The 21406-nt window shown below is 30.3% G+C and overlaps 2 protein-coding genes across 7 annotated transcripts; one reads left to right on the top strand and one right to left on the bottom strand.

Annotated features, from left to right (window-relative positions):
• Positions 1-5224: 5224 nt before the first annotated feature.
• On the top strand, positions 5225-10660 carry LOC112720065 (uncharacterized). Of its 6 annotated transcripts, none has more exons than XM_025770867.3 (9): positions 5225-5755; positions 6332-7051; positions 8094-8189; positions 8267-8350; positions 8698-8932; positions 9013-9173; positions 9571-9849; positions 9930-10110; positions 10253-10660. In XM_025770867.3, exons 1-8 carry the CDS (start codon positions 5432-5434, stop codon positions 9978-9980), a joined length of 1950 nt encoding a protein of 649 aa, XP_025626652.1. In that variant the 5' UTR covers positions 5225-5431; the 3' UTR covers positions 9981-10110; positions 10253-10660. The 6 variants fall into 6 exon arrangements, with proteins under 6 accessions (XP_025626652.1, XP_029145927.1, XP_025626653.1 ...); XM_029290094.2 differs by having other exon boundaries at positions 9013-9165; XM_025770868.3 differs by having other exon boundaries at positions 8321-8350.
• Positions 10661-12901: 2241 nt separating this feature from the next.
• LOC112720067 (chaperonin-like RbcX protein 2, chloroplastic) lies at positions 12902-18104 on the bottom strand. The gene is made up of 5 exons (XM_025770871.3): positions 17501-18104; positions 16459-16550; positions 14723-14780; positions 14102-14167; positions 12902-13216 (listed from the first exon to the last, which is right to left on the bottom strand). Exons 1-5 carry the CDS (start codon positions 17780-17782, stop codon positions 13094-13096), a joined length of 621 nt encoding a protein of 206 aa, XP_025626656.1. The 5' UTR covers positions 17783-18104; the 3' UTR covers positions 12902-13093.
• Positions 18105-21406: the final 3302 nt, after the last annotated feature.

Below are 21406 nucleotides of genomic sequence, written 5' to 3' on the forward strand. Positions count from 1 at the left end.
ACCGCAACAATTAATTTATAAATTAAAAGTTTAAAAAATGAAAATTATATTTTATTATTATAATTATGTTTATTATAATCATTTTAATTTTTGCTAATGAGTTATACCTCAAATGGCATAGTCTCTCATATTGATCGTGAGTTCGAATTTCTGTATCTTTGGTAAAAAAAAATTATTTTAATTTTTAGAAGTAACACTAGGTACAAAGAACTATTATTGTAGTTTTTACTTATTATTAAAAACAAATTCTATTTTATTTTACCAATATAAATTTTGAAAAGAATATTTGAAAATTAAAAAAAAAAACAAATTTATTAAAAGAGTATCAAAACGAAACCAAAAAATATATGATATTAGACATACATTTTCATATTAGATACATTCGTAGTATATAAGATGCATCATGCATACATGTTTACCTCAAAACACTAATTAACTATTTTCTTTTATTTTACTAAAAATGTTTAACTTTTAGCTTTTGTTGCGTATATTTGTACACAGTAGCGGAACTTGAAACAAAATTTTGGGGGGGGCCAAATAGAAAATAATTGTCAAAATATTTTTTTATATAGACCTCATTTAAGATAAGCTCGTCTAATCTCATCTCTCTGGTTTGGGTGATACTGCCAAATTTAAAGCCCTTTTTCAAGATCTCGTTCCAAAAAGTTAAAGTTAAAGTCATCAGATATAACTTTTTGAACTTTTGAAGGTTATATCTCACTTTCTTCGTGATTCATTAAAGTAGAAGAACTATCTACATGTGTTGATATTGTAAAAGTTATATGTTCTCCTTCTTAAATATTAGTCTTCCTCTTAAAAAATATATCAATTCTTTGATTTTTTTATTATTATTTTATATAAAAATTTGAATATATATCCTGTAAAATATATAAAAAAGAAGTTAGAAGGACAAATATTAAAATTTATAATATTTATTGAATTTTTTTATCAATTTATACAAATACAATAATATTAATACTTATTGAATATTCTATTATTTTTTATCATATAAAAAATTAAATCAAATAAATAGTAAAATATAAAATAATATTAAATTAAATAAATAAAAGATATCTAATTTTTTATATTTGAACCTAAAGATAGAGAGAGTGTTGTTTATTGAACTTATTAGATACTTTAAGTCATAGTAAAGTATTTAAGTTAATTGAACTATTTTTTATCTTTTGAAAAAGTACTACTAAGTTTTTTATAAAAACTTTGGGGGGCCATGGCCACCCCTTGTCTGAACTAAGCTCCACCACTGTTTGTACATATAAGATGCATCATACATGGATATTGGATACAAATCTAAATATATAATTATTACAATAATTATGTTGACCGCAACTCCATAAGTTTAGGCCATTGACTACATCAATTGCATTGCCAACTTTAGAATAATTATTATTTGGTTAGAATCAACCACTAAATTCTTGCCAAATCAACTATTATTTTTAAATCAGCAAAAAAATATATATATACAAAAAAAACTAAAAAATAGAATCCAATAAATTTGTAACCTCCAAATACATTGAATTCATATTCCTATATTTTTTATGTCTTGCCGTTATAAATAATACAATAAATTTATATTCGCAACAATTAATTTATTAATTTTTATAAATAACTCACTAAAGATAATAAACATCCATATTACAAATGTCATAATAATATTATTAATCATAATAAATTTTACGTTATAAATATTTAAATTCTATACCATTTAAACTACATATATAAGTCTCTTATCACTATTCCTTCACATAACATCAAATTTATCACAAAAAATTTATTTCCGAACTGCACATCTCAAACTTACTCAATAGAGCATCATTCCTTCAGAGCAGATCAGCAGAACGATTAGAAATCGAATAACTATCCAAGATCTAATGGCCATACAATGAGAATCTGATGATCAGGTATGACAAAAAAAAATCACAACATGCATCATACATTCATACTTACTCAAATACCATATACCTAATGATAACATAAATTGAATATTGGAATAGGAAAAGATCTTCACAATTTTAGCAACTATAAACAAAATTGATGACAAATTAGGATGGAACTATGTTAAATATAAAAAGTGTCAGAAGAAAGTATATATAAAAAAAAAGAAACAACTACATTTGCGGCACATGTAATCGAACACTACGATAACCAACAATAATGTAACTTTATATACTTTTCATAATCTCATCTATCAAATTATTAGTTGCTAGCCCAATACTTATTTTAGGTTCAGAATTCAATTAAAGGTTTTAGATCAAAGTGTTACAACAACTTTTATACTATTTGATGGCGACGCAAAAAATTTATTGCGCACAACTGCTTCAAATCTAATGACATTTCAGAAAAATAATGACATTGAAGCATCACCCCATCAAGAGATTAAGGAGAAAAAAAACCATACAAATTCAAGACACATCTTCGAAAGAATAACGTACATACAAAGATAGAACCAAATAACACAATATAAAGTGCATCAAACTCAACAATTCATAAAGAACATGTCTTCACAAGAACCTACGACAAAAAGAAGAAAGCACCAACTCTAACAATCAACAAAAAAAAAGGAGGACGAGTGTCACATAAGATGACTAAGTCCATCAACTAAAACAAATGCAAAAATCAAACCACCAAATAAAAATGTCACTTTATACAACTCCAACATCTAAATCTTTTGTACTACAAATTATTTAAAATAAAACACCTTTTAAATTTAACTTCAATTTACACATATTTAATTTATTTCTACAAAATATAACAATTTTTAATATTTATTATACACTATCATTAATTTACCGTCCTGCGCATCGCACGGGTCTCATTCTAGTTTAATTCTAATTTCAATTTAATCTCATTATACACATTGTATAAAATATACATTGGCTCCTCGTACTTTTTTTTTTTATTTGATTAAAATTGGATGAGTTAGCTTAGTTTAAATTTTTGATTTGGTCAAAAAAACAAGTTATTAGCTAATCATGTATTGAAAATAAGCTGTAGAAGATGATAAAATTAAATTCATATTTAATTTTTATAACGAAAAAACAAATCTAATCCCGTTAATGAGTGAAAATAATATGAGTAAAAATTATTAAGATTTCTGATATATCTAATCCCGTTACATAAATTTCTATTATATAATAGAGTATTATAGACGGTTTTATATCTTTTTAGGAATTCTAATTTTACAACTTAATCATATTATTTCTATTATTATTGCATAAACTATTTAGTTTAATTTTATTTATTTTTATCTGTAAATTATAATTGTGTTATTTTATCTCGTTAATTCTCATAACCTAACACAATGTAATTTGTAAGAATTCCCTTACTAATGTTTTATATTTTATAACGAAAAAACAAATAATTAATTCTTTTGTCCCGATTAATAATGAAAAATAGAATTCTAACTAATTGAAAAAAAAAAAACGGAAGTAGAAAATTCTAACCTCTAACTTTAGAGTTAATATTTAAAATCGTCCCCTGAAAGATACCTCGTTCTCCATATAAGTCCCTGAATGATAAACTTAATCAAAATCGTCCCCGAAAGGTGTCGAGCATAACCACGTTAGTCCTTCTGTCAAATCGTCTGCTGAGCTGGCTAACGTCGGGTAACGTGTACCGTGAAGTGCCTGGGTGGCTGAGGTCTACGTGTACCATGGGGTTGCTGACAAGGTAAGTTCGTTTAAAGAAATCAAATCAGTCCCTCAATTTGATGAACCCTAATCCTAAATGCGATGATAAATAAGTCGCATTCTGAAATTGTTGGGTGGCTGGGAGGATGGAGACGGAAAATGGATGTCGTAGTGATGGGATATCTCTTCGGTCACACGAGAGTAACGGTTCCAGTGCTTCGATGCGAATGAGGAGGAAGAGTCATGAGGAAGCATGTTTCTGCGGGTTGAAGGCTGTGATAAAAAAATCTGGGACAGCAGAGAACCCACACAGATTATTCTACGCATGTTCAAGGTACAGGGTACGTTGTTTTGAAAGTGTTGAAGTTTTTCCATCTTCTTCTGTGTTATTGGGTGTGATTCATTGTATTCTTGTCTGATTTTTGAATTTGCAGAAGGACAATCACTGTAATTACTTTAAGTGGGTTGATGGTAATGACTGTGAAGCAGTGGTTGAAGCAGGTGCTAAGGAAGATTCCAAAACTGAAGGAGGGTGAAGAAGGAGGCATGGAGAATAGATAACTTTGAAGCTGAAGTTAGATATTTGAAACTGTTAGTAATGCTGTGTAAATTCTCTTTTTTCTCTGCTTAATGGCCTAAATTGTGCTCACTAGTGCTTTCATTTCTCTGTTTCGTCTCTGAACTTAGTTCAAGATATGCTGAATTGAATCAGAGATTCTGCTCTTTGTTGTTATTGTTTGAATTATGAATGATCGGTTCTTCTATCCTTTTTCATTTTCAGGTTTCAAGAGTCGGAACTAGGATTCTCTTAGCAGAGTTTTAGGCCTCAGAGCTGCAAATAAATTAAGGTATGAGACTATTTTGAACTGTGAATCTGTTGCTGTGCCTTTCAATTGGGAGCATGTCCCCGGAAGGCGCAAGGGTAATAGTGCTAATGGCAATGGCAAGAAAAACGATTCATCCTTACCTATAAAAGTCGAGATGGCTTCCTCCATTACCAATGCTGCTCCAGGAGACGATCACCGCTGTATTCAGTACCAATACCTCTTCCAGGCTACCGGTCTTCCTACGTTGACGAAGGTTAATGGCCTGCTTCAAGTGTTGGGTCGAAGGCTTAGGGCATAGCTTGACGCAAACGACAAGTTTTGGAGCGAAACAAGTGAGATGCTTGTTGGCAGAGGGGGTCATGGGTTGCAACGTTTTGAATCTCTTCTGGAGACCAAACGACGTCGTCTCAGCTTTTGGAGGCCATTGATTCAAAACGGCGTCGTTTTGTTACTGTGCCACGCGGGCACTTAATGGTACACATCACCCGACGTTAGCCAACTCAGCGGACGATTTGACGAAAGGACTAACGTGGTTATCCTCGACATCTTTCGGGGACGATTTTGATTAAGTTTATCATTGAGGGACTCATATGGAGAACGAAGTATCTTTTAGGAACGATTTTGAATATTAACTCTCTAACTTTAACTAACGTGCTTCAAACATTATGCTGCGACTGCGACCACTGAAATGTTCCCCCTCAATCCATTGTTTGTTTCTTTGTATCATATGGAAAATGGAAAATGGAAAATGGAAAATAATAAATATACATTTTTTTTGTTTTCTGATAACATATTAAAATATATATACAAAAATAAAAAATTAAAAAACTCTTTCTCTCTCTCTTTCTGCCATCATACTTTCTTGGCTGTGGAAAGCGCAGAGCCACCACTTCCAACTCCTCCCCCGTGCATGAGCTTCCGCCACCGATACCGCCACCGACCTCCGCCACAGCTTCCATGCCAACTGCATCCGCTTCCTCGTCCGATCACATTCTAGACCGCCTGGCCTCCTCCGATGGAGAGGTAAAGCTTAAGGCTGTCAGAGAGGTGAAGAACCAGATCATCGGAAACCGCACCAAGAAGCTCTCGTACATCAAGCTCGGTGCAGTCCCCGCCGTCACCGCTGCCATCGCCGACGCCGACTCCGATGACAGCCTTATCGTCCAGTCCGCCGCAGCGATTGGAAGCTTCGCCTGCGGCGTCGACGCCGGCGTCCGCGCTGTCCTCGACGCCGGAGCTTTTCCTCATTTGATCAGGCTCCTCTCCGCTTCGGATGTGAAGGTCAATTCCGATGATCGGAACGGTTATTTCTTCAATTTTATTTTTATTTTTATTTTTATTTTTATTCATGAATTTGATTGTTTCATCCGCAATTTGTTCGATCACTATATTTCGTTTCATTCCAGATTTTCAGTCATTTAAGCTCTCTGCCAGAATTACTTATTTAAATTGCAATTTCCTTTTCTGGAGTTTAATTATGGTTTTGGGAATGTAATTAATGCTTCCTAATTCTTCTTGAGTGGTAGAATATATTTTTGGAATTATTTCTCTATTGTGACTGTTTTTCTCTTCCTAATTGTGTGGAGTTGGGCTTTAAAATCTTCCTTGTTATTTGTCACTATCATTTTTTAGTATATTCTCGGATCAATTAAATGCTTGTTAGTGTTGCCACAGTGAAAATTTGTCTTTCTTGGTTAGGGGATGGTAGTTTGGAGTGAAAACGGAAAGGGAGTGAAAATGGAAGGCAATTGAGTGATTCCAGTGCGTTGGGTTGAAAGATAAAAACAGGAAATGCTTGTGGCTTATTGATTGTTGATTTTCTCTTGAATCTTGATAGCCTTGTCCCTCCTGTTTCAGGTTGTAGACGCTGCTGCCCGATCTCTACGAATGATTTATCAATCAAAACTAGCTCCAAAGTATGATTTTTTTAAAGAGGAGAACATCGACTTTCTTCGTTCACTGTTGAAGAGTGAGAATGAAAATCTTACCGTACTTGGTGCAGGCATTGTTATTCATTCTTGTGAGACAAGTGATGAACAAAATAAATTATGTTGTGCTGGCATTTTGGAGAAGCTTATTAGCCTTCTCGATGGCTCTCTGAGTCAACGAGATGCTAGTTTAGAGTCCTTAGCTGCAATCATTAAAAACGACCCAGAAGTTATCTCAAAGTTTGTTGACCTTCATAGTGGAAGAGCATTAAGTTCTGTAATTGAATTAACTAAGGACAGATTTCCTCGGACAAGGTTATTAGCTTGCTTGTGTTTGATTTGTGTAAAGAATTCTTCTTCCTGCTATCTCCAAGACATAGGAACCAAAACCAAATTAGTGTACATTTTGCTCGAGCTCCTTGATGACTCTGGTCAAGTTGGAGATGAAGCTTCTTTTGCTTTCTCAAGTTTGATTGCAGATAAAGAAGATATGCATAAGTTAGCATTTGAGGCAAATGCTATTGATAAGTTCTGTAGTACCTTGCAAAAGCATCCTTTACCTCCAAAGCGCCTTGAAGGTGTATTTCTGGCCTTGGGTAATCTTTGCTCAAAATTAGAGTGTTGCAGGTCAAGTTTTATTTCATTGCAGGTAAGTTGTTTCATTGACACTATTAAGAAAATCTCTTATATTCATTGCTAGTCCCCATTTCCTTTTCTTGCAATGTTTTGTTATCTGCAATGCCTTTGCTGCTGCAAAAGCAAAACTTTAATTACAATGCTTCTGCTAGCAGTTTCCATAGGAACTTGTTTGTCATGTTACTGGTTTTTTCAGTTGGTAAAAAAAAAATTAGCACCATTGGGAGGGTGTATCAAAGGACTAATAATGGGGTAGGAAGCAAATTATTTTTCCAGAAAATGATGTTATTTTTCCTTTATGCACTCCTTTTCCCATGGCATCATTTCATCCTGGAATATGTCACTGTGATATCTATATTTTGTATGTAAGGTGATTAAGATCTCTCTATCGTTTTCATTTTTGGTGCCATGCATTTTCATCCATGTATATATTTTTTTTTTGGGTGACTTTTCATCCATGTATATGTGTACTGCATTTTTTTTCCCAGAACTATTTTTGTACAATGGAAATCATTTTTAAATTTAATTAGCTCATATTATTTTCTTTTTAGCAATAATTTCTTAGGTTATGTATATTAGAGTTTAGATATAAAGTAGTAGTAGTTGTTGTTGTTTTTAGTTTTTATGTTTTTTACTTCTTTTTTTAATTTTTGTTTAAAAAATATTCCTGGCATTGTTGCTGCCTTGCTGGTAAAGACTAAAGAAACTTTTACCCCATTGAGTTAACTACCTTGCAACCATTTTTGGCAAAATACAGTGAAGTCTAACATAAAGATTGGAACTTTTGCATCTTTTAGACAAACTGATGAATTTAATTATTTAGAAGTGATAGTGAGTCTGTATACTTATACTATTGACGTAATATTTTATACCATCCCAAGCTCCCATCTATTTTCTACTAGAACCAATTTTGACGTTTCTTCTCAGGCCATAATAGATGAAGTTATAATGCAGCTTTCACTAGATAACTGTTTATTCATATATTAAGTACACATTTTTAATCATCATTTTCTTTCTTTTTCATTTTTATTTTTTTAAAACAAATCTGAATATAGGTATTGGATCTAGTAGTCGATGCCTTAACCCATGATGACACCATTGTACGTGCTGCAGCTTGTGTTTGCTTAAGAAGTGTCTCTCGTTCAATCAAGGTCTGTAAATGAGATACATTTGGTACTTGAAGTCTTTTATGCTATGTAAAGCTCAAGTCTCATAAAATTTTATTCAGACTCTGAGTGCAGGTCATTTTTTGACTGAAAAGGCTGCCATTTCTCTATTTCAGCTTCTCTCTGATCATTCTACTAATGTCCAGGTATCCTGTTGTATCTATAATGTTTGTTTGTATCTAGGTTAAACTGAATGTTCATCTATTGCTCATTAATCAATATGTGACAGCGTATGCTGTTCTGATGATAATTCAGGTGTTATTTTATTTTGGTTTTAAGTCTGTCAAATACACATTGTATATGTTATCGTATGACCTATTATTAACCATAAATAGGCGTTTGCCTTTAATTAGACTCAAGGTGTCATGTTCTTTTCACAATCCCTATTCTTTGAAGAGAAAAAATTGTTCTCATTTCCCATAACTAAACACATATAGCCTCATTAATGTTGTTTAAGGCCATCAAGGTGGAACATTTCCTTTCTTATCTCCAGGTTGCAGCCCTTGGTGTCATCAGTAACATAGCGATTGGATTTTCATTGCATAAGTCAGTATTCATGCAATATGGAGGCATTAAAGAGCTTGTGCAATTGACAAAGTCTATGGATTCATCTCTAAGGTTAAATGCTATATGGGCCTTGAGGAACATGGTATTCCACGCAGATAAAATATGCAAGGAAGTAATTTTTGTGGAATTGACAGCATCAGCAATCGCTAGCCTTATCTGTGGTATTGACACTCAAGGTCTTCTTTTTCTGATTAATTCATATCTACCGAGTAAGTTGTCCTTGATTATGTGTATTCTGCAGATCCTGAGCCTTCTGTTCAAGAACAAACTATGGGCCTTGTCCGCAATTTTGTTCACGGATGTATATACTCTGTTGAATATGCTTTTGCTGAAGATGGTATCATACTAGATGCTATTTTAAGGCAATTACAAAAATCTTCAAAAGTTGAAATTGGTATACAGGTTGGAGTATCTTTTGTACCTAATTATTTTTGTATAGAGTAGATGATGTAAATTTCCAGATTCTCTTAATATCACTGTGTAGCGATCCACTTAATGGGATAAGGCTGTTTTGTTGTACTGATATCACTATGCTGTAATATTTCAAATATTTTATATCTATACCTTAAGGACTGGGGTTGTGGTCAATTTAGTTACTGGCTTGTTATCTATAATTTGTCATTCTTTCCTAAATGGCATTGTCATTTAATGTCAATACCGTTATAGAATAACACATCAATATGATAACTAAGCACAAGAAAGAATTTCTATTTATTAAAATAACAGGTATGGACTAATTTTATTGAATGGTTCTTTTCCTTTAAGCTGATTATTATGTCTTGGTTCTTTTTCCTTGTAGGGGATGTATGTATTCGTCAATATTGCTAGCGGAAATGAGTTTCATAAGGAATCTGTAATGCAGCTACTTTTTCCTCAAGCAGAGAATGAGTCTCACTCTTTTTTCAACCAGTTTCTGCAGAGCAATAACTGGCATTTACGCTCAGCTTCTATTTGGGTTATAGTTAATCTCACTCTTCCTGAAAGTCCCAATGCATTTGGTCGAATTATGATTTTGCGTAGGCTTGGCATAGTTTCTCAAATACAGAGGATGGCCAATGATTTTCACATGGATGTGAAGGTTCTTTTATTCTTCATCCCAAACTAAATTCGTTTTACACTTTCGTTAAGTATTATGTTAATTTTCTTCTATTGCTGCAGCTTCGTGCAAGACATGCACTTGGGCAGATTATTACTTTTGGTGATAGCTAAATCTAATCAAATCCTTGGATACAATCCCTTTGGCACAGGCAAAGATGGGAGATTTCAATAGAAATTGTTTCCTTTTGTATTCACATCTTATGTATGTTGCATCCTGCATTCAAAATCAGCTTTCAATATGGTATGTTAATTTTTTTCAGCAGATGATGTTCAATAGGGCACTCTGTTTACTGATTATGGGTGTCCCGAGAAGTTTCCTTAGAAGATAATAGTTTTCTATTATGTCATATATCTGATTGCTTCTTTAATGTTTCCCTTTCCAGGTGTATCAAGTTGCATTAGTTTTTCTTTTTTAACCAGTCAGAGTAGTGTGAAAGCTTTCTGATTCCATAAGCACTCCTGACCAGGTTAATTTCAGCATCTCATTTTCTTAACTGCACACAATATTATGTGCTACTTTTTGTAAATCAGAGGATCAATGTAGATTTACAGGCTTAGTGTTGTAAGATATGAGTAGTAAATGTATAGTTTAGAACTCAGCTTCAACTTCATTCTGGTTTAGGCATACTGACAATTAAGGGAGTACTGTATATATAAGCACCATATAAAGGCACCATATATGTAAGCACCATACAATTAAATCCTTGTAAACTTCTGTCTTTCTGATTCTTAAATTATTTGAGCTCTGATCCAAAAGCTGGAAAAGCCCTGAGCCCACTTGGTTTCGACAATGCTTCTTAGTTGTTTCTCATGAATGCTATATTCCAAATAATTTGTTAGGCAGTGTTTTGAGAAAGGAAGCATAGTCTTTTTTTATGTTTTATTTTTTTTTATCAAAATTCTTGGTCAATTTAAATAGAAACGGTTATAAACATATTTGGGAGGACGATCATGACTGATACTCGTGGTGATTGTGGCGAAGAGCCTACTGAAGGGATAAATACATGTAGGGTAAGTATTTTAGTTAGGCCACGTCTATGGTGGCTAAGTTAATAGTGACTACAGGTGACTATAAATTAACTAACAAATAAAAAAGTGATATTTGGACAAATAAAAAAGTGATATTTGGCCATGAAAAAAAGCTGATTAAAATTTCTGTTACATTCAAATCATACTTATAACTAATTGAGGGAATGTATTTTACCTAAATACATGGATAAGACAAATTTCATGTCGGAGCTGACGGAAAGCGGGAAGAGTTAACGGAGTGATGGTGGTGTGGTACAAGATGATGGAGGCGATGGCGGCAAAAAAAAAAAGGAAAAATTGGATATTGGGTAAATGAAAACAGAGCCTCCAATTATGGCAGGGAACGGAGGAAGCAATCTCATCAAGGAAGAGGCGCGGAGGCAGATGGGCGGCGGTGGCCATGGATACCGATTGCTGGAACTGTAGCAAGAAATCCTGTCAAAACAAAGATCACATTCGGTTCCATGTAACTCCAGGTAGAAGAAGACATTTCTCACCGACTTAAGGCTATTACTTGTAGCGGCAAACCAAATCTGATAGCTTGAATCCAAGAAGAGAAATTATATGATTAGATAATGTTTTTTCTTGTTCTGACCCACATTTCTTCTTTACTAGTATATTGTTTCGTTGATGCTGAGAAGCTAAGACCAAAAAAAAAGAAAAAAAATTTACTGCGCCGGTCAAAATTATGGTCAGCAAACATTCTATCTTTCACGTGTTTCATTTTAATTTTTCAGTCACTTATAGCTACCATAGCCATGAGACAAAGATGGCCACCAGAGAACGCACCGGTTAGTTATTGTACTATGTTATTCTTCTAACCTATTCTTGATAATTAGGAAATATTGCTCACATTCTCCTATGAACTATAAGACTTTTCATGTCTTTCTAATTAATTTCCACTATTTGTATGTTATACATATCTTGATCAACTGCAATCACGTACATAAAAATTATTGATTAGAAAACCGTTCATTCAGTTTTTGTCTTGCTTTGCATTGATCCTGTACACTTAACATCAAATATAGCAGAGACTTAATTTAGTCTTTGTCTTCCAGTTTGAATCTCTCAATCTCAATTTCTCATCTAAACGTAGCCTTAAATACTTAAATCTAGCTTCCGGAGGTTGAAAAGAAAATTTATGGGACCTTCAGGTAAAAATGGAATTGTACAAGGTGTACGTTTCTTATTAATATTTAGACCGGGCTCAATGTGGAAAGCTTCCATATTGATAATGGATTATTTTACATGAAAATTTGTTTCAACAATTTCATGTGAAGAGAAGTTCAGAACAATGAATAAAGTTGAAATTAATTTAGATATTTTGGCACATATATAAGATTTTAGTTCCTTATTGTGAAGAGAGTTAGGCAAACCCAGAGATCTTTCTGAGATTTTGGCACATACAATTTGCTTTATATGTGAGATTTTTTTCACTTTGTATTTTTAGTTTTAGTTACTTGCATGCTGAAATTACGTGGTTGTTTAATTATCAGCATCTGTGGTAGAAGCACATCACATTAGATTGTTCAGTTTGATTCTATTTTTGGGTCTCTACACTGCTTTTAGTTTTATAATTAATAATTAGGTCATTCGTAGTGTAAAAAAGGTTAGAATTAACTGAATATTTTTTCGCAAATTAAAGGTATTCATAATTAAAAACCTAACTAGATGTTTGACCGCATATATTTATTTTAATAGAAATATTCTGTTAATTTTAACGTTTTTGACATAAAAAGGACTTAATTATAAAATTAAAAATAATGTAAGGATCTAATTGAAAAGAAAAAAAAACATAGGGACTTAATTAAAAATTTGATAAAATTATAAAGACCAATAGAATAATTAAATCTAAAATAATCTAACATAATCGGATGCTGAAAGTGGCTTATGATCTGGAAATGGCTGCAATGTTGAGGATTTTTTTTTTTTTCGATGAAACATTTGCAAACACTCTTCACAAATGCATATATTTTTAAGCCATTCGTAAATCCTCCTCAAAGTGTCTAAGTAATGATTTGCATATATATTTATATATACAAATTTACAGAACGTATAACACCAATAATCCTATTCTGCGAAAATAATGTAACGGACACATTTGGTATTGAAACAATAGTTATACCTAGGCTAATAAAGAAGCTGAAAAAACAGAAGTGAAAACCGAGGACTGAGATAAGAAAAAAAAAAGGTTATCAGCCAATCATTTCTGTGTTTGAGTCATCTGAGGGCCATATTACTGTCTCCATGAGCCGTTCCCTCATCAACTCTAGATTTTCATCAGAGATTTCTTGATATATCTCGGCATGATTACATTTCTGCATTTACCATCAAGGTAGATAAATTTCATAAATATAATTTCATCAATCCACATTCCATAACACTTTGTTTGGATGTTAGAAAGAAAAGGAAAGGAAAGAAAATAAGAGGAAAGAAAATAAAAAGAAAAGTTGAGTTATTTGTATGTTGTTTGGATGAATAGAAAATAGATGGAAAGAAAATAGAGAGAAAATTTTCCTTTATTTGGATGAAAAGAAAAGTGAGAAGAAAGAAAATCATAATAGCATAAAATTACATTAATACCCTTTTCATAAAATAAAGTATAAATATTTTTATTTATTCATGTTTTATTATATTTTATAAATATTATAAAATATTATAATTTTATATATTTGATTTAAATTATTTATCTAATATATATAAAGTTTAAATATAAATTTTTATTATAATAATATATTAAAACTAAATTTATATTAATATTTGTCAATAATAATATAACTAAGGGTAATACTAGAAATACAAAATTATCACACTTTTCTTCTTATTTTCTTGCTTGTGATGGAAAGAAAATTTTTTTAGTGGGATCCACACAAATTTTCTTTCCTTCCTATTTTCTTTAATAACCAAACAAAGAAAAATATCATTTTTTATCCATTTTCTTTTCATTTATTTTTTTTTTTTCATTCATTTTCCATCAAACCAAACATAGTGTTAAAGATTGCTAAAATAAACTCTCAATCTCATCCCTGACAAAAAAGTTGGAGGATAAAGTTGCTGTCGCTAAGATTTTAAAATGAAAACTTGTTCCTCCCCATTTGAAAAAGATTACTTTTTATTGTTTTTGTGCCAAGGATGAGATTGATATTTTACTCTATTTTTAATATGCTTATGAATGTTTGGGAGTATTTTTTTTATTCCATTACCTTGACCCATTTACCATAGAGGTGAAGCCTAGTAACCATCACTCTTTCAGCGAGATCTTGTTGCTCCTATCAATTGTGAAAAAACGATATAAGGCATCATTTACAATTTATTGTAACGTGAAATATTTAATGCAAATCATATGTAGACATGAAACTTGGATATATGGTAGGAATCAATGAAGTTGTAGAGTCAGATCCTTGAGTATGAAATGCATGATATAATTGCTAAAGAAAGTATATATTAGCTCATTTTTATTGTCAATGTTTTCGGTATCAAGAGAAGAGCATATAATACTTTAATCACGTTATATGTTCATAAAAAAATTAGTTATTAAATCAGTTTTTATATTACGGATTAAAATATATATTAAAAATATATAAATAATATATGTAATATATATAAATACTATTTTGATAATTTGATTTTTAATATGTGCATGGCTTTTTAATAACTTTTTGAAGAATATTTTGAGCAAAAGATTAAAAAATCTTTTATATAATTCATGGTACATTTTCATTTTTAATATACTTGGAATCTAAACACAAAATCATTAATCAATCACATGAATTTTTATCAATTATATTCTCTACAAATGAAATGCTAAGGATGCTGAAAAATACCTTTCCGAGGATTCGAATAAAACGTTTCCCATCTCCTGGTTTGTTCGATGCAACAAAACTGCCAACATAGAAAAATTCAGTTAGCATGGCGATTAGTGTATGACTTTATAAATCAATTAGACGTTGTATGTATTATCTCATAACTTCAAGAGAGTATGTAATTTTGTCCACTTTGCTATACCAATCAACTTGTAACTAGGCATCCACAACCACCTTTTACAACTTCTATAACATTCATTTCGTCATTCTAAAAAGTTGGCCAATTATCTGCTTCTATCACTTTGATATCAAATTTTTGTCGAATTTATCTTTTATAGCAAATAAAAAAAATGTTTGTACTTTTAAATTAAATATTAACTATTTAATTATTTTGGGTGATTAGACCCTAAACTTTTAGGTATCATAATAAACACCTCTAAAGTTTTATTAGACTTATGGTTTATTTGAATGAAAAAATACTTTTTATAAAAAAATAAAATATTTTTATTAAGTTTTAAATACATTTAGATATATTTTTTTAAAAAAAATATTTTCATTAAAAAAAATAAATTATTTGTTTTTTATAAAAGCCAACAATACCTCACTTTAAAAAAAATAAAAATAAAAGATATTTTTAATATTTAAAAATTTCTTTCAAAAAATGTATCTAAATGTAAAATGACTATTTTCAAATTAAAAAAAAAAACAAATATTTTTTTCAAAAGTCAATCTAAACTGAGTTTTAATACCTTTATATTTTGTTAAACGTGACATTGACACCACTGAATTATATTTTGTAAAATATAACACTCATCTCTTTTACTCCTAGTAAGGCTAGTATAAACATGATAAATCAAACTATCAAATAACTTGAGGTTGAGGGAATGTCAGTCTAATTTACCATTATTTAAATTGACAAAAAAGACAGGTGCAATGAAATTTTAGCTGACTTGAACTATATTTAGTAGTGTCATGAATCTAATTATGAAATAGTTTTTATTGAGTTACCAGGTTCAAGTTCAATAATCATATTGAACACTGCTTAATTGATCAGGTCACCTACTAGCGGTACAAAAATAATCATTGGTTACAATTTGTATACATAATAGATTAGTATGTATGATAAATTTTCTATTAAGGGTATCATCAATAATAGCTAGGAGGCATCGAAGTTTTGGTTGAAATAATCGACTAAATTCTTAAAGTAACCCTTCAAATTTACAATTTTCATCATTTTATTAATCTCTCAAATTCAAAATTTATTATATTGGTCCTAAGATTCAGTTTTAAGCATTATATTAATCTTTAAACTTTTCTATCATTGAGTTAACGAATAAAATATTAAAGTAGTTAGCTCTGACTTATTATCCTAAATATAAGACTAAATGGTGTCGTTTTATTTTGAGGTCTAAACAAGGCAAAATGAGAATATAAAGAAGAGTGTATATTATGTATAAACTATTTTATCTTTTTTAATTTTCCAAAAGGATTTCGTTTTTGTCTTATTTAAATGTCAAAACCAAAAAAATATTATTTAGCCTTATATCTAGTGTGGCAAATCAATGCTAATTCACCATTTCGTTAGTTTGATTTAACGTGTCGAAAAAGATCCAAGGATCAATATAGTATCTAGAACTAGATCTAATATAATGAATTTTGAATTTGAAGAACTAAAATAGTGAAAATCGTGAATCTCGAAAAACACTACGGGATTGGTCTGAAATCATCTATGTATGGACAATAAAAATTGAACTTACTTGTAGAACCAGGTATATTGAGGAGGGTTCATCTCATACAACTGCTGAAGAACTGTTCTCACAGCCTTATACGTGAAATAGTTGAGCATTTGCTGTGTCCAAAAAATGTAAGTATCAATTAGATCACAAACCACATTTCGTTTATTTAATTCAACTTTGTCAGTTGTTTAATTTTAATTTCTGTGCTACCATTAACTACTCATTTGGTGTCAACATGCTCTGCCTACTTACTACAAAATCATTCATGTATGCTTCTATCTATCTGCTTAATGTTTCAAAATTTAATTTTTATGTTCTGTTAGTATAAAAATTTTACTTAGAAAATTAGTGGTTTGTTGTCATGAGTAAAAATAATTAATTTCCAAAGACATTAATTAAAATATCATTTGAACACATGAAAAATTTAATTGGATGATCGTGTTACATTATCACTACATCAAAATTAAATTTAACTTTTTGACCCAAAAAAATTCTAACAAAATAAAACGAAGAAGGAACACTAAATTATATTACAATATTAAATAAATAAGTTTCTAATTAATTCTTAAGAGTTTTCAGAAAAGTATCAACATAGTATTTCAAAAGAATCCTGTTAGAGAGCCAATGGAATATTTGTATAATGTATACAATAGGCTATGAGTTAAAAAATGAACATTATCCATACTATCTAGAATAATCATCCGGGTACCAGGATAATAAACATCTCATCCACTCATCCCAAAAGTTTAAACTGATTTTGGGGTTCACCAAGAATCAAACTCTTGACTTTTCGGATCTAGAGCTCTGATACCATGTCATGAAATCATTCATCCTAAAAGCTTAAACTGATAGGAAAAGATAACACTAATGGTTATATCTTTAATACTGAATTGGACATCCCTAAACCTCCATTGTACACATTGTACAGATATTCCATTAGCTCTCTATACATAAAATACTAATTTGATTATTAGATGGGACAACAATAATGTAAGTAAATAAATAAAATTTAAATTCTTAATTAATTTAAACAGAAAATAAATGATTTGTATATGTTAATTACCGTTTTAACATCATCAAAAGTCTCCTCATATTGACCACCAAGCTCGTTGAGAATGTTGAATCTCCTATAATGATTTCGCTGCTGCTTCTTGAAACTTCTTCTACTAAGACATAGCCTCCACTCTCTCATTGGATCAATGAAGGAACTTCTCAACTCCATAATATTATTATTGTTGCTCTTTAGACTCACACTTGTTGCATGTGCATGATGATCCACACACAAACATGGACCTGTGTGTGATTCCATCACTGATGAACCCACCACCGATAAAGCACCCATCATCTTAATAACACTACTTTTGCCAAATCAAAGATATTGATATTATTATTAATGTAGAGTTTCAAAGAGAATTGGAGATATGTAATAAGTATACCAAGGAAATTAAAATAAAGAACACAAATTGAAGGGTAATATAATAGTTGGGTGTTCCAAGGAACTTGGGAAAATTTAGAGAAGTTGTATAGTCAAAGACGCATGTAGTTGTTGAATGAAGGTTGAAGAGGAAAAAGAGAGAAAGAAAGAAAGAAAGGAATTGGCTTTTGGGTCCAAGATAGGAAGGTGGGTGGATTTTTTGAAGGGTGTGTGTGAACCTTAACCAGACAACATTTTGAGGTCCTAAATTGTCCAACAAATATATAAAACATTGGAATACCAATAAAAAAGAAAAAAAATTATATTTACATTAATTTTTTTGTGAAAATTCAGTGCAGTCACGTGAAGTTGATAACTGAGAGTCGTCAGATAAAAAATTAGTCAAATCATTCAAATCATTTAACAGCTCTCAACTATCAATTTCACGTAAAATTAATTGCACCTGAGTTTTTACCTAATTTTTTGTGAATAATTCTTTTATATTTGTATAAAAAATTATTTTTTATCTCATTTTTATTAATTACTTTTAATACAAAAATAAAAATATAAAAAAAATACAAAAATATAGATGCCTGAAAATATAAATATTATTTTTTTTTATAATATAAATTATGAACAATACTTCAGATTTAATTTTAATATGCTATTCTTTTTTAGCAAAGCTAGTAGGAAATTAGGAATGTAGGATGAGAGTTGATGACCAGATTTTAGACTTAAACTGGAAATACAACAAATAACTATATTTTAAAATATTCAAGGTTTAATTAAAACTTAGTCCTCATATTTTGTATAAAATAATAATATAATATATTAATTCTTAATAAGTCCAAATTGATCTAACAAACCTAAACCTGACATAAAACGAAATAATTTAAACTAATAAATAAATAAAGAGTTTGAACTAGATTAAAACTCTGAAAAGTCAGGTCTCGATCTCCTAATTCCTGAGAAAGAAAAAAGAACAAGGTATTATATACGTGGTCTGTGGGCCGCTTAATAATATAGGAAAAATAATTTTTAGAAATATATATATATATATATATATATATATATATATATATATATATATATATCAGTTAATTTTTTAATACGTAATTTTATAGTATAATATTAGAATTTTTTTAAGTTTAAATTATGAATTTAAGGTTTGGTATTTAATTTTGTTTAAAAAAGTTAATGTAAAACAAATAAAAAAATTATGCCAAAATGTACACAAACTTTAGAAAAAAAGTTCTTACATAACAAGTGGCTGGTAGTTTGAAGAGATGAATCTGTGGCCACGTGGGTGTGAATCTTTGTCATGTTACACAAGAACATGAAGGGACATACCCTAGGAGAAACGTGTATAAAGTTTCGTGTGTAATCATGTATGTGTATTAATGAATGAATGTGTGAGATGTATTAGGCAAAGAATTCATGAGAGATTTATTAATTAGAGGGGTCCCCTCAAAATTAAAACTAACCAAAGCTGTGCACATTTCACATTTGAAGACATCGATCTTCACACGTGTTTTGTTCTTTTCTCGGGTTTCCTTTACCTAACATAGATTGCGTCAACTAACCTTGTTGGGTTATACTCACTCACGTTCTTTATTATTTGTTCTTATTATGTACGCTAATTAATAAGTTTAAGCAGTATTTACTAATGGGTTATGTTAGGTGTACACTAAAATCAGTCACTAAAGTTAGCTACCAGTATAACATATATGTTAGAATATAAATACACATTAAAAATAAATTAAACTATATATATTTAAAGTTTTATACATAATACATTGATGACTGATTTTAGTGACTAATTTTTGTGTACAAATAACATTTCTCATTTCCTAATAGCTCTGTAAAATTATTTTCTCTTATTATGTCTATTAATTCTTTACAAGGCGTGCATTAATCATCAAGACAAGATAATTTTATTTTTGTTTTGGGCTCAGATTTTAGCCCAGTGTTAGATATTGAAGATTGATATAACAAGGAAGAAAAATTAATTATTCTGTTAGTCTTTATAATTTTACTACATTTATAATTAGAGTTAACTATATTTTTTTTATAAATTAAAGATATTCATAATTAAAAATTTAATTAATTTTTTGACTACATATATTTTAAGAGAAATATTCTATTAATTATAATATTTTTAACATGAAAATAATTTAATTATAAAATTAAAAATAATATAAAGATCCAATTAAAAAAAATATAAAAACGTAATTAAAAATTTAACGAAATCATAGGGCGAAGTAATTAAACAAAAAAAATACAAAATTTTTCATACAAAGATTAATGAATGAACGAAGATCAAGTAGTGCTCACTCCCAAAATCAAACAATCCGAATCATTTGAGTGAAGGTCGCAAATACTTGGTACGAGAAGGGGCCTTGACTCATACAAGGCAAATTCATTTTGAAGTGAGAAAACTTTGGATGCTTATCAAGTTATTATATGATAGATTATGAGATCCTTGAAGAACTTCAAATTCAGTCAATGAAGAGTTTGAGGTATTAGCATATCGAGACTAAACATAACTGTACAATTCTTAACTAAAATAATGTAAACCATAAAATAGGAGTTAGAAGTTCAAAAGAAATACACAAATAAAGTTGTATATTAGGTCAGCTAAAATGTTTATATTAGTCTTTAAAAATACTTTAGAATTTTACTTTATTTGTATTAAATATTTTTAAGCTACTACTTTGACTCATGTTATAGTGAAGCACAATCTAAGAATTTTAGATATTATTTCTTTAAGTTTTTATAGGATTATGATAAAGTGACTTAATTCAATACAACACCAACTAAGAACTTTATATATTTCACTGACTTTGTGAGAAAAGATTTAGATTGGGTACTCTACGCCAACTTAAAATTAAAACATTAGATCTTATTATCTCAAATTTTTTTAGGATAAGATGTGATTCAATTAGATATTCCACCAATCAAGAATCTTAGATATTCTCCTAACCTTTTCGGACAAGACTTAAATTGTATATCCACCAATTTAAGAATATTAGATATTATTATCTCAAGCATTTTTAGACTAAGAAATGACTTAATTGGATACTCCACCACCAACTAAAACCCTTATATATTCTCCTAACTTTCTTAAAAAAAAACTCAAATCAAACTGCAGCTTAACCTAAGAACCTTAGATATTTTTTTTTAAAGTAAAAGATGCAGCAAGAAGCTATGATAGCATTATTTCATAGCACACTAGTAACTGAGATGAAACAAACCAAGAATAACAAGGAATCAGAGAGAATTTTTTGACAGAAAAAACATTGATAGTAAAAATAGAGGACAATAAAAATATTTCTTATTTTTTTACCATCGAATGAGATACACGCATCCCATATATATACATACTAACTCTACAACAAAAATGTTGACTAACTAAACTATGTTAGCTCTTGAGTTTTTTCCTGACTCCAACTCACTCTTATCCCTTATACCCCCTCCCCCTCAAACTAAAGTATGGACATGAGAATACCTTTAGTTTGTGCTTGAATCTATCAAATAAGTGCTAGGATAGAGGCT

This window comes from Arachis hypogaea, chromosome 11 (assembly GCF_003086295.3).
Source record: "Arachis hypogaea cultivar Tifrunner chromosome 11, arahy.Tifrunner.gnm2.J5K5, whole genome shotgun sequence".
NCBI classification, from domain to species: domain Eukaryota; kingdom Viridiplantae; phylum Streptophyta; class Magnoliopsida; order Fabales; family Fabaceae; genus Arachis; species Arachis hypogaea.

Bases quoted from the DNA above. Each gene is read 5' to 3' on its own strand.
- LOC112720065 (XM_025770867.3), top strand. From the start codon at position 5,432: ATGCCAACTGCATCCGCTTCCTCGTCCGATCACATTCTAGACCGCCTG. The intron at 8,351-8,697 runs GTATCCTGTTGT...TCTTATCTCCAG, and splicing joins ATCATTCTACTAATGTCCAG to GTTGCAGCCCTTGGTGTCAT. The intron at 8,933-9,012 runs GTATTGACACTC...TGTATTCTGCAG, and splicing joins AATCGCTAGCCTTATCTGTG to ATCCTGAGCCTTCTGTTCAA.
- LOC112720067 (XM_025770871.3), bottom strand. From the start codon at position 17,782: ATGATGGGTGCTTTATCGGTGGTGGGTTCATCAGTGATGGAATCACAC. The intron at 14,781-16,458 runs GTAAGTTCAATT...CTATGTTGGCAG, and splicing joins CAATATACCTGGTTCTACAA to TTTTGTTGCATCGAACAAAC. The intron at 14,168-14,722 runs GTATTTTTCAGC...CACAATTGATAG, and splicing joins TTATTCGAATCCTCGGAAAG to GAGCAACAAGATCTCGCTGA.